We start from the raw sequence: 14,090 nt of genomic DNA on the forward strand, positions 1-14,090 counted from the left end.
GGTAACCAATCTTTTCTTTATCTCTGCACCTATATGGCTGCATCTTTCTGTTTCAATTTGTTTATCCTTTTGAACTTCCGTTCCTTAGTGCTGATTTTTAAAGTAACTATTGCCTTGACAACTCTGATCAGCACCCTTTCACAACGCTGTCTCTATAGTTGTTTAAAAAAGAACTGCAGATGCTGGTTTAAATCGAAGGTAGACACAAAATGCTGCAGTAACTCAGCGGGTGAGGCAGCATCTCTGGAGGGAAGGAATGGGCGACGTTTCGGGTTGAGACCTTTTTTCAGACTGAAGAAGGGTTGAGACCTTTTTTCAGACTGAAGATTTTGTGTCTACTGTCTCTATATTCTCAGGCACATCACCGTCCCCAGGGAACTTAAATGATGCTTGATTTTTAATAGGTAGACAAAAATGCTGGAGAAACTCAGCGGGTGCAGCAGCATCTATGAACTTGAAATAGGCAACGTTTCGGATCGAGACCCTTCTTATAGTGTCCCTTGAATTTTTAATAGTTTTCCCGTTCCTTGACTTCAAACATCAACTCTGCTTTTCTTTCCATGGATACTGTTTGGTTTGTTGAGTATTTCTTTCATTTTCTGCTTTTTTTTTCAGATTTCCAGCATCTGCAGTGTTTTATTTTTGTTATTTAACCTCCCTCCTATTGGGAATGGTGGTAATGATCAGAATAAGTGTCGGATCCGGAAGGCTACGAAGCACTTTACTGAGAGATGAGGTGCTGTTTCTCAAGCTTCAGAAAAAGAAGAAGCTGCCTGACCTCAGATGGAATTGCAGTTGTAAGTAAAATTGTACACAATTTAGATTTAGGTTTATTATTATTGTTACATGTACTGAGATGTAGTGTAAAATTTTTGTACACTTACGTTCACACTGAATTTTGGGCTGGCCCCAGATGCCAGACTTTGGACAAATAAGCTTGTTGGAGCCATGACCCACATATCCGGGCACACAGGAGTACGTTGCTTCTTCACCGGGTTCATACACCATCTTTCCATTCACCACATATGCATTGATGACATATGATGGTCTGCCACATGCTACGGAGAAGGAGGAAATCAATGTAATTTTCTCTGCAATATATTTTCATTTATTTTCCATGCATTTTCTCCCTCTCAACCTGCCCACCCGACTACTTCCTACTGAACATCACTCATCTCTTCACCAGGGAAGTTCATCTGCCCAGCTAGTCCATTCTCCAACCACCATATTAAAGCATGGATTAATCCAAATGATTCACTCTGATGAATAGATAAAAACCACCAATCAGATTTTTAAAAAGTGGGTTTTGAATTTTCAGCAGATCAACCAATTCAACCAATTGCAACAGTCAGTCTCCACATTCAATGGCACTGATCAATTATTCTGACTCCCATAAGTGCTCGATCCATATCACAACCTTCCCCGCCATGGAATACAAATGTACACACACACATACACACACACCCATGCACACACACACACACACACACACACACACACACGTATATACACAGAGTACACACACACACAGAGTACACACCTTAGTCTGACCATTTCAACAAGTGGTCCTTGAATTCACAGTTTATCAACTTATACAATACCTGTTTCCCTCAGGATAAAGTTGTAAATTCTTACATTTATTGACATTGAATTAGAACAAGGCTGTTGGCCCATTGAGATTATATTGGTTCTTTATCAAATAATCCACTCAGTTTCATTTACTCCTTTCCCCCCCACAGCTCTAAAATCTTTTAACATTTTATAAAATGTCCAATTGTTGTATTTCTTGACGTGAATCAGAATAGAACATGCAACAGTGCAGGCATCATGTTGGGCCTATAATGCTGACTTCTCTGTGGATTGTCACCTTGTCGTGGTGGAGAAGCTTGTGTGGACCTGAGATCCTGAGAGCGATGCCGTCTGGAGCGATGCTCCTGGTAGGGTCACCCATGGCGGTAAGGTCAAGGGGGAGGTCGCGGACAAAGAGCAATCCAACCATGGTGGAATAGGCGGAGGATGATGGGTGACCTTAGTGGAGCGTCACAACGGCTGGGAAGGCTGATGAAGGCTGCAGCAGAAAAGGGTCTCCGGTCGTCTTGGGTTCCATGCCTCTGGATCCTGACCCAGATCTGTCAAGGACCATGGGGTTGCTGTCTGTGCACCAGTCTCCCCAAGTTAAACAAAGTCACACACAGGCGTCCTCCATGAGAGGACAGTCATACTCGTTTCGAGTGACCGCCGATGATGATAATGCTGAACATGATGCCAAGTTCAATTAATCTCTTCTGCCTGCATGTGGTCCATATCTCTCCATTCCTATATATCCGTGTGCCAACCTAAAAGTCTCTTAAATGTCATTATTGTGTCTGCCTCCACCACCACCCCTGGTGATGCGTTCCAGGCCCCCATCACAGCTTTCCATTCTATCCTCATAACAGTAATCTCTTATCCTTGAATGGATGCCATGAAATCAGAGACTTTCAGACATTGGTGGTCGGCACCAATAAAATCGGAGCCTTTCAGACACCTATAACTCTGCAGGCTGATATCAGACTATCATTTTATGCCTTTCATGCCTTTACTCGGTCTGAGTAGGAAATGGCCACAATTCCAAACACCATGCCCTGTCCAACCTCCCTGTCATAAATGTTCAGGTGATTGCTCAAACTCCCACAGCTAAATGACCCGCCCCTGAACTCAGAGTACACAAAGCTAGGTTACCCAGTGGCCACATAGGAGAGATCTTACAAAAATGACCTTTGCAACTTTGAACACTTCATCTAATCTGATGATGTGGAAATGAGACCGTAAAGTGGATGAGATGATGAGGATTATTAATTGAATGTGTCACTGGATGGAATAGCCATTCCCTGCTCTTATTTCTTATGATGAGTGGTGAAAGGCTTACCAAATGGTCCAGTCTATTCAATGTCATTTTCAGCTTTCCTCCACTTTGTTTCCTTGTTACTTATTGCTTTCCAGTGATCATTTTCCTCTCACTAATCCAAATCATTTCTTCTCCTTACATCTGTTTCTCTCCTTAAACATTTCTCTCTATTTGAGCCTCCACTTTCCCTTTAAAATGTATTTTCTTCCATTAAATAAATGTCTTTTTTTTTCAATGTTTATAGTTCCAACTAATTACATTCCATGAGGATTGAGCAGTTAAGTAAATCACCGATAAAATCAAAAGACTAGCATTCTGGGACAGTAAAGGTGTTTTCTACCGCACAGATAGATATTCTGTTGGAGTTTATTTAGCCTTGTCTGTATTTTGAAATACCTTCCCACTAGAGATAAGTTTGCAAATGATTGGAAATGTACTTCAATTTGACCTATTACATCTCTAACATTTACCAATAAATGTCACAAGAGCAGTGACCTTTCATGACGTTTTACCAGCGCGCCTGAAATGCGTTTGTGATCAATAAATACCGTGACATGTGAAGGCAGTTAGACGGCGTTGCTGTGGCCATTCCTTCCCGCTGCTATCACTACCTTGTAATTGCTTCCATTGAAGCTTGCTGAAAAGGTAGGCGCACAAGAGATAATGGGGGAGGTTTACAAGGGTGAAGGTCTCACTAAAGGTACTTCAATCCCAGGACATGACCCTCACCCATCACTTATGCGCTAATATCATTGCCTGACAAAAGAGCAAGTTTTTTTTGTGGAGGGTGGTGGGTGCCTGAAACGGCTGCCAGGTGTGGTGATGGAGGCAAATATGACAGTGGCATTTAAGAGGCTTTTAGATAAGCACAAGAATATGCAGGGAATGAGGGGGGATATGGATCACGTACAGGGAGATGAAATGAGTTTATCTTGGCATCATGTCCAGCACAGACGTTGAGGGCTGAAGGACCGGCTCCTATGCTGCACTTTTCTGTGTGCCAAGGTACTTTGCAAAGTTCCTCTAACCTGGTCAACACCTCAGGTTCGTCATCCAATCCCAGATTGTCCCACTTCTGCTTGCTAGCTGAGTATCTATCACCCATCACCCACACACTCGCCAAACTGGCACAGATACAGAACTGGACTAGCCCAGCATGATACACCTTAACCTAAACCCAAATTCATGGAAAAGATGCCAATCCAAACTGAACCTGAGATGTGTATTGTGTCCTGTCAGTCTAGCCAGGGACCCAGGGTTTAAGTTCCAGGGCTGGATGAATGGAGCTGCCGAGACTGAGAGAGGACGGTCAGCATGAACGGGTTGGGACAAGGATTCTATGACTCAATGATATACGGTGACATACATATGTATTTCGTCACATCGACTGACATGCAGTGAAAAACGTTGTTAAATCAGAGTCAGAAGTATTCACTGCTAAAGACAGTGTCTCTTATCCACGCAGCACCGCTTGCTCAGTATAAAACATCACCATAAAATGAATCAAAACAAGTTTCCATTTGAAAATCCTTCTGTAACAGACTTAACAAACAAGGTCATTACAGTACGAGGTCTTTTTCCCTGGATGAAAATATCAAATACCAGAGGACATGGCTCTCAGGTGAGGGGCAAAATGTAATGGAGATGTGCGTGCGGGGTAAGTATTTTACACAGTGGGCGGTGACTGCCTGAACTGTGTTGCTGGGGTGATGGTGGTGGAGGAGGCTGATACAATAATGACATTTAAGAGACTTTTGGATGTGCACATGGTGGGATATACAAGGAATGAAGGGATATGAATGATGTGCAGGCATATAAGAGTTGGTCTTGGCTTCATGTTCGGCACAGACATTGTGGGCCGAAGGGCCTGTTCCTGTGTAGTACTGTTCCATGTTCTACACATTAAGATCATGTTGCTGTACCCGATGGAAGGTAATTTATATTTTCTTAAGTTGATTGACAGACAGAATGTTGTTTTGTTATTTCACGGACCATCATTCACACTAAGTGCTCATTCTCTGATGGATGACCCATCTTCAACTCAAGAATACAAGTGAGTGAGTCATTGTTCGGCGTAATATTCAGCTGCATTCCATGGTCAAGTTGGTGAAAGCAAATCCTTACAAATCATCACTTCTCTTGACCAACCACCTAGACAAAAACAACCCACTTCCAAGATTTGCTGTCTGGTTGTGGACTCAAAGGGCTTGCAACTCCAGCATGCAGTAAATACGTGGTTAGAGTTTTTATTGTTATACAATGTGGAGCATTTCTAATACAAATGAGTATAAAAATCAATTGTCTTGAGGTTACCAAACTTATGAATACTATCAAAGGTCCAGAAGGTTTGGCCACCACTGCCTTAGATGGTCACTGAGGAGAAAACCTGCATCAAGATAAATGGTCAGTACCTTATGATAAATACAGCATCAGACAGCTCAGTAATTGCATGAGATAGATGCAGGCAATGGTTTAATATGCTTAAGGGACCATACCTCAAGATGACAGGGAAATCAATCTGTTGATAATTGTTGTGGATTACAGAGAGAAACCAAACAATATTGAGTAAAATGTGGTAAAGGGCACTTGGGAAAGGATATTCTGTGAATGCAGCAGAACTCGTGTGAAAGAAGAGGAGGAGCAAGGAGATGGATTGCTAAACCAACCAGAACAACATGCCCATCATCCACTCCATCTACACCTCAGCTCAGGAAAGCAGCCAACTTAATCAAGGTCCAATTCCACCTTGGTCATTCCATCGTCTCCCCAGTAAAATTACCTTGAATTCAATGGTGAGTCCAATGGAGGAGCAAGAAGTCAGAAGCCACTGAATGAAACCTTCAGTGTTTTCCTGACAGTGAACAAGCATAGAGGCCCAGAGGAAAGTTGGGCATGTTGTATCCAGCTGACTGCTAGCACGATCAGGGCTATAGTTCTGTAGCGGGTGATTTGTAGTTGCAGTTGCACAAAGCGGGTCAGACAGAAGGTCTGCTTGAGTTACATTTCTGGATACAGAGCTAAGGGAGAAGACATCTGTGTTCCGTAGTAGCAGTCAGTCGGCCCAGGTGTCTTGAGAGCTGGACTGAGGGCATGAATAGAGGCCTTGACTAGAGGAGTGTCTCTGTCTTCCACTGCTGCCTGTGGGATGCAAGCAGAAGCCTCCACGTGGCGCATCATGGGCAATGCTGACGACAGAAACTGTACCACAGTGACTGACTGAAGTAGCCAATTCTGCAACCACCTACCGTCACCCGTCACTGACCGACCTGGAAAGACGTGATATAGAAGATGGCCAGACACGAGGAAGAACTGCTGCCTGTGTGGAGTGTGCCCATTCTCATTGTGGCTAAGTGCAGCTCCACACTCCTCCCACATCCCAAGGAGGTGAACTGACCACTCTAAAGTGACCCTAGTGTGTAAGTGGCTGGTAAAATATTGGAAGAGCTGGTGGGAATATGGGGAGAATAGGTTACTGGGAAAGTTGATGGTGGAATGGGATTGCTCAGCAAGACAGCATAGACTTGATGGACCAAATGGCCGCCTATGACAGAGGATATATTATGGAATATGGGAAAAGGATGGCTGGCCTGGGATTATGAGATGAGCGACAGTTTTGTTAACATCAGATACATGTGGACTGTTCATCTGAGACAGGAGTAGCAGTTCTTGGAGAAGTTCACGGGCAATGTGGGTCTGCAGGGGCAGGAATGAGGGGGGCACATTTTTGCAAAGAGCTTGTCTGTTTGTATACAGCAGCAACAAACATGACCAAGTCGCAGTGTGTGGAATAGGGTTCACAACAGAGTTAGCCAGGGTCGTAGGGCAAGGTGAAAGTAAAGGGCCTGTCCCGCTTCATCGATTTTTTTCGGCGAATTGCCGGCACCCGTCATAGTCGCAGCAGGTCGCCGAAAAGTTTCAAAATGTTGAAAATCCAGCGGCGACCAGAAAAGGGTACGACTCTTTGGGCGACTACTCAGGACCAGAGAAGCGAAATGCCGGCAACTCGCCGGAAAAATCGCGGAAGTGGGACAGACCCTTAAAACCACTCTCTGCCTGAAGGAGGGTTGACTTGGAAACCAACGACAGGAAACTGTGATCAGGGAGTTTCTTGTGGATTGTAGGAGAGAACGTAAGGAAGAAGTTAGGAGGGTATAAAAGAGTCATTAAATATATTTGGTAAATAGGATTGAAAATCATCCTGTAAGTAAATCAGGAGCAAGAGGGTAGCTGGGGAATCGAGTATTCTGTGGCGAGTTTCTTAATATTCTCCACGGTAAACCACTAGTACAATGAAATACAACACAAGAAAGGTTTCATTGAAACATTGCAATTCACAATCACTTACCTGCTGAAACATATTTACAAACACACAGTTGATAAACTAGCGCAAGGAGGAAATAGACAGTGCCCATCGTCTGCTTTTCAAAAGGTGAATTGTACAGAGCCAGTTAGACCACTGTGGTTTAATAGCCTGATATGAATCAGCTTGGTACATATTGGTAATATATCATCAACCAACCATGGGTTACTGACCTCGGGAGTGCAAAAAAAGTAAACTTTCCTCTTTCGTCAATAACATTGTGAAATGTTCCCGGTCAGGCTATTTCCCAATCTGAAAAGTCCTCGGCTACACTAGGTAGCCTCTGGTTTAACTGGGGTCAAAGGACACTGCATTAGAGGAAGAAGCTATATTTGTCTTAAATCACCACAGCACAGCAGAGGAGCAGGCCCTTCGGCCCATAGTGCCCATGCAGAACATGATGCTGTTAAACTAATCTCCTCTGCAGTCCGTGTAATATTGTTACGTCCACAATGCTGTGAGCGAGGGATGGTGAATGAACGCCGATGTATTTCCAAGTGTGAAGAAGGGCCCTGACTACAAACCTTCGCTAACCAGGTGCTCCAGAGATGCTTCTTCTTGTCGAGTCCACACACAAGATTAGAAGTTGTTCAGCCAGAGCTGAACACATTTCTCGGCATCTGCCTGTCGCTTATACAATGGTGTCTGTCTTGTCGCTTCTTGTGCTTCTTGTGCGTAGTGGTGGAAAGATTGGTGGAAACAGGGCCGCAACGTGAATGCTCTTTCCTTGACCCCCCCCCCCCAGAGATGCTGGCGGGCCCGCTGAGCACTTTGTGTCTATTTTTGTAAACTAGTAACGGCAGTTCCTTGTTTCTCTATTTCCAAGTCAGGATGGAGAGTGACTTGGGGCTGACGCTGCAGGGGCTGACATATAAATACCTTGGAGTGCACCTTGATAACAAACTGGACTGGTCTGTCAACTCTGACGCCCTCTACAAAAAAGGCCAGAGCAGACTCTTTTTCCTCAGAAGGCTCAAATCCTTCAATGTGCGTAATGATATGCTGCCCATGTTTTACAATACTGTGGTTGCAAGTGTCATTTTCTACGCTGTTGTCTGCTGGGGCAACAGCATCAGTGCGGGAAACAACAAGAAGCTGGACAAACTGATAAAACGGGCTAGCTCAGTGCTGGAGGGGAGAGTGGACTCTGGGATGGATGTGCTTGAGAGGCGTATGAGGCGCAAGGTGCAGGTCATCCTGGAAAACCCCAGGCACCCCCTCCATGTAATTCTGGCCAGCTACAGCGCTGACAGTTACAAAGTACGCCGGATCCCCCTTTTGTGTGTCGTTGTGTCCCCCCCCAGTAGTTCCCCCACGCCAGGTCCCCCTTGTCCTTTGTCCTTCCCCCACCCACAATTGTCCATTCTTCTCCCCCCATCTCCCCGCTCATGGCGGTCCCTCCCATGCCGGGTACCCCATTGTTCTTCCCCTCCCCCTTCCCGGTGGTCCTCCACGCTCTCATCGACCGTGGGTCGATCCATGAGGCATCGCCGCCGCGACGCAGTCTTGATCCGAAACTTTGGCCATCGCTTTGCCTCCACAGATGCTGCCTGACCCACTGACTTCCTCCTGCAGTTTTTTTCTGCTGTACTTTCAACATAGATCATAAGGTCATCAGTGATAGCAGTAGAATTAGGTCATTCGGCCCATCGAGTCTACTCTGCCATTCAATCATGGCTGATCTATCTCTCCATCCTAACCCCATTCTCCTGTCTTCTCCACATAACCCCTGACACCCCATGTACTAAAGAGATGACTATTAATTGACAACAATCCTCTTGCTTACAACAAATGACAATAAAGTATCAAGTTAATATCTGATGACTAATTGGCAAGGAGATTGTAATCTGTGGTAATTATGCTCATTTCCTTTTACACTATAAGGGAGCAGAATGATTGGTGGGGGCGGTGGGAGGGGAGAGGTTACGAACCAGTTGAGCGCTTCTTGTAACAGCCTGATTTTTAATAATAATGTTATCGTTTAACAAATAATGGCAGAGACATAATCTATTTCACCAATTGCACTGAGTCAACATACTAAAGATAAGGAGTGAATATATTTAACCTTTTCACTGCAGTCATAAGAGCACTGGTAGTGGTGCCTGGAGGTTGCTTGTTGTTGCTGCTTTTGCAACAGAGCTATAAACAGGCAATTCTTTATTAATGTCCATCTAGGTTTTGGTTTAGGTTTAGGTTTAGTACCCTCTAAATACAGTGCAAAGCTTTGTTTTGCACGCGACCCAATCAACTCAGGCCAAATACAAGAACAATAAGCAGAGCAAAGACCAAGATGTTGTCCAGAGTGCAGAATGCAGCTTCCAGCACTGCAGCGTCACAGTACAAGAGTCAAGAGTGTTTTATTGTCACATGTCGCAGATAGGACCAGAAGTTCTTACTTGCTGCAGCACAAGAGAATGTGTAAACATAGTACATAACGGGAGAAAAAAAGGTTCAGTGTTCATACACATGCACGCACACTCAATAAATAAACAAATATAGTTCAATAATAATAATAGTCTACTGTAGTTCAGAGCTTATTTGTTGTTGTGTTTAATAGCCTGATGACAGTAGGGAAGAAGCTGGACGTTACAGTTTTCAGGCTCCTGTACCTTCTTCCCGATGGCAATGGTGACATGAGTGTGTGGTGTAGGTTGCAGATGAAGTTGGCTGTGACTGCGATAGATCCCTTCGATGGGGGGGGGGGGGGGGGGGGGGGGGGTTGTCAGAGCCAGTGATGGACAGGGCAGTGTTCACAACCTTTTGCAGACCTTTCCGCTCCTGGACGTTCGTTGCCGAACCAGGCCACGATGCAAGCAGTCAATATGCTCTCTACTGTGCACCTGTAGAAGTTTAAGAGAATCCTCTTTAACATACCAAATCTCCTTAATCTTCTCAGGAAGTAGAGGTGCTAATGTGGTTTATTTATCATTGCATCAGTGTGCTGGGTCCAGGACAGATCATCGGATCTTCGGAAATATGCATGCCCAGAAATGTGAAGTTCTTGCCCCTTTCCACCATCGTCCCATTGATATAAACAGGATTGTGGGTCCTCATCCTTCCCCTTCCAAAGTCCACAATCAGTTCCTTGGTTTTACTGATGTTGAGAGCCAGGTTGTTGTGCTGGCACCATTTGGTCAGTCGGTCCATCTCACTTCTATACTCTGACTCATCGCCATCTGCAATTCGTCCAACAACGGTGGTGTCGTCGGCGAACTTGATGATGGAGTTTGCACTGTGTCCGGCTACACAGTCACGAGTATAGAGTAAGTATACAGCAGGGGGCTGAGCACACAGCCTTGAGGTGCTCCCGTACTGATTGGTTAGGTAGGAGAATCAGGCCTATAGCCTAGCTTATGGAAGCGCGCACCACCAGACTGAGGAACTGCTTCTTACCCTCTGTTAACAGTTCTGAAGCCAGATAACAGAGGGGAAGAATTTGTTCCTGAGTCTGTCTGTGCGATTTAATACTTCTGTATTTTCTGCGAGACAGGAGTCGGCAGATGAAGGAATGACTGGGCTTGGAAAGGTTTGCTTTTCTGAAGCAGTGTGAAGTGTAGATGAAGTCAGTGGTAAATCCTTGTGTATGAATATGACAATCGATCAAGAGTCATACCATGTACTACAAACAGGTTTGTAAAATATTGACCTTATAGAGGAATATAAAATCTTCAAGGTGGATTGTCACCGTTTTTTTTATACAGAGAAGGCAGAAGAGTTGAAACAACATTTGTTTCTTCTAAGTTTAACCAAGAAGACCAAGGGGCTGCCGGACACATCAAAAATGTCCATCAGACAATTTAGTCTTGTGGCTGGAGTTAGTTAAAATAAGATTATTAAGGTTTGGAGATGCTAGAGGCAGGAAACATGTTCCCGATGTTGGGGGAGTCCAGAACCAGGGTCCACAGTTTAAGAATAAGGGTTGAGCCTTTTAGAAAGGAGACGAGGAAACACTTTTTCTCACAGAGAGTTGTGAGTCTGTGGAATTCTCTGCCTCAGAGGGCGGTGGAGGCTGGTTGTCCGGATACTTTCAAGAGAGAGCTAGATAGGGCTCTTAAAGATAGCGGAGTCTGGGGATATGGAGAGAAGGCTAGAACGGGGTACTGATTGGGGATGATCAGCCATGATCACATTGAATGACAGTGTTGGCTCGAAGGGCCGAATGGCCCACTCCTGCACCTATTGCCTGTTGTCTATTAGTTAAAATTCCTTCAGGAACTAATCCAAAACTCTATCTTAACAATCCATCAGCAACGATAAATTAGACCCAAGTTGGAAAACTCTTGAGGGTTAACAAGAACTGTCCCGGAGAGAAACAGCAGGACGGTGCTCACTTTCAACACTCCCTGCTTTTATTCTGGAGATTATTTACAACCTGAGGTTAGGAGGTGCTTGAAATTGTGCTGAATCGCCTTGCCCCAGAGTTGTTTCCTCAAACTTGTTGTCAGGAGGATCACTACTTAACCTACATGTTACAGTTTGCATTTTTCAGAACAAAAGTAAATCACAAAGTTCAGACACCTCCTCGGGAATGCGTCCCATAACACAGCCAGCCCGTCAGCCAGTGTCAGCAATAAGCCAAAGGCCGGCGGTATGGATGGAGCCGTGAGTGTGTGTACAATGACGAGTGCAGTATTATCCATGCTTGTATGAGTGCACAACAGGGAGTGGTGAATCAGGAAGTTGAATGCTGACCACGAGTGTACTTAGTGCAGCAGTTGGTGGGGTATTAGCCCTGAGTGTTGGGGGGTGGGTATTAGCTGTGAGTTTGTGTGAATATCAGGGAGTGCACCATTAGCTGTGAACGTGTGTACAGAGCAGGGATAAGGGGCTTTAGCCATGATTGCGTGTGCAATATTAGTTGTGTGTGTGCAGCAGGGGCTGGTGCACTAGCTCTGCGTGTATCAGCAGAGCAGGAAGTGAAGATTACATTTACGGCAGGATAGTGTCAGATCGACAATCCTACTCACTTTGCTGGCTCACACACCTGAGACCCATTTCATTTTAATTATAGAATGTAGAGCTTAGAAACAGGTACTTCGACCCACAATATCCACACCCAAAATGATGTCGTTAAACTAGTCATATCACCGGGTACTCCCCTTCCACCCACATCCCTCCTTCCGACTTTACACTCCTCTTCTTCTCTCCTTATTTTACCCATTTGCCTCTTTTTCACTTCTAGCCTTTGTCACTTACGGCATCCATCTGCCAATCCCAACACCATTCACCTGAAATTTGCCATGCTTTGTACCACCCCCCCCCCCCCCCCCCCCTTTGCCAGCTTTCTCCCCCCTACTCCATCAGTCCGAAGAAGATTCCCAACCCAAAACATAATCCATTCCCTCCACAGATGCAGCCTGACCCACTGAGTTTCCCCAGCACTTTATGCTCAGCTCACGATTGCAGAATCTTCAGTTTCTTGTGTCTCAAACGCTCTATCCGCTGTTAAATGTTATGCTCGAATGAAGTCTGTTTTGTTCACTCAAGCTAAAAGATCACATGATAATATTTTGAGACAGAGCAGGGCAGTTATCTTGGCCAACACTTATTCTTCAAACAACCTAAGAGAAACAGACCTTTGGCCATTATCACAAGACTGCTTGTGTTCTGCAAATTGGTTGCTGTGTTTCCAACACTCCATTATTGAAGATAGACACAAAATGCTGGAGTAACTCAGCGGGACAGGCAGCATCTCTGGAGAGAAGGAATGGGTGATTTTTTTCAGGTCGAGACCCTTCAGACTGGTTAGGGAAAAGGGAAACGAAAGATATAGATGTAGGGAGATAAAGAACAGTGAATGAAAGCTCTGCAAAAAAGTAACAGTTAAAGGAAACAGGCTATTTTTAGTTGTTTGTTGGGTGAAAATGAGAAGCTGGTGTGACTTGGGTGGGGGAGGGATAGAGAGAGAGGGAATGCTGGGGTTACTTGAAGTTAGAGAAATCTATATTCATACCACTGGGCTGTAAGCTGCCCAAGCAAAGTATTTATATTTAATTAACTTTAACCCCGGCTAATGCTGCCTGTCCGCAGAATTACTCCAGCTTTTCATGTCTATCTTCGGTTTAAACCAGCATCTGCAGTTCCTTCCTACTCCATTAGTGATGCAGGTTCAAGTATATGTCATTAACTGTGGGATGATTTGGGATGAACGGAAAGGGTCATGAAGGCTCCCTGTGGATGCAATTCTTGAATTTCTTTCAAAATAAATGATTGTAAATTGTTTTGAGGGTCAAATGGTTGGCATGTCTGAAAGGGTGTGTGACAAGTAGGGTGCATAGTGGTGCAGCGGGTGGAGCTGTGCCAGAGACCCGGGTTCGATCCTCACCTCGGGTGCTGTCTGCATGGAATGTGCACATTTCTCCCTGTGACTGCGAGGGGTTTCCTCTGGGTGCTCTGGTATCCTCCCACATCCCAAAAATGTACAGGTTTGCAGCAGCTGGCCACTGTAATTTGTTGCTAGTGTGTAGGGAGTGGATTAGAAAGTGGGATAACTTAGAACTAGCATGAATGGTTGATCAATGGTCAGCGTGGACTTGGTGGGCCGAAGGGCCTGTTTACATGCAGTATCTTTCAACAAAATTAACCAACTCCTCCACACAATCCCCAACTACAAGGTTTCTGAAAATGTATTGTCAAAAAATACATTTTGCAGGAAATCTGAAATGACAGAACATGGTGGAAATCTGTGGAGAAGAGAATCGGGTTAATGACACTTGATCAGAACTGAAATGTGAACTCTCTTTTTCCCTCTGAGGCACCACAAGCGATGAGTAATAATAATAATAATGAGATTCTACCAGCCACTTATACACTAGAGTAATAATTGCCACATTACTCATATGT

At 44.7% G+C, this 14,090-nt stretch overlaps 1 protein-coding gene across 1 annotated transcript in view; it reads right to left on the reverse strand.

Annotated features, from left to right (window-relative positions):
- LOC129708161 (beta-2-glycoprotein 1-like) overlaps positions 1-7,386 on the reverse strand; it is a 28,908-nt gene extending 21,522 nt beyond the window's left edge. Inside the window, exons 1-2 of the mRNA XM_055653751.1 lie at positions 7,233-7,386; positions 885-1,058 (exon numbers count right to left, since the gene is read on the reverse strand). Of these exons, the coding sequence (XP_055509726.1) occupies positions 885-1,058; positions 7,233-7,299 (241 nt within the window). The 5' untranslated portion in view covers positions 7,300-7,386. The remainder of the gene's footprint in view (positions 1-884; positions 1,059-7,232) is intronic.
- Positions 7,387-14,090: the final 6,704 nt, after the last annotated feature.

The sequence above is a fragment of the Leucoraja erinacea genome, chromosome 23 (genome assembly GCF_028641065.1).
Source record: "Leucoraja erinacea ecotype New England chromosome 23, Leri_hhj_1, whole genome shotgun sequence".
Lineage (NCBI taxonomy): Eukaryota > Metazoa > Chordata > Chondrichthyes > Rajiformes > Rajidae > Leucoraja > Leucoraja erinaceus.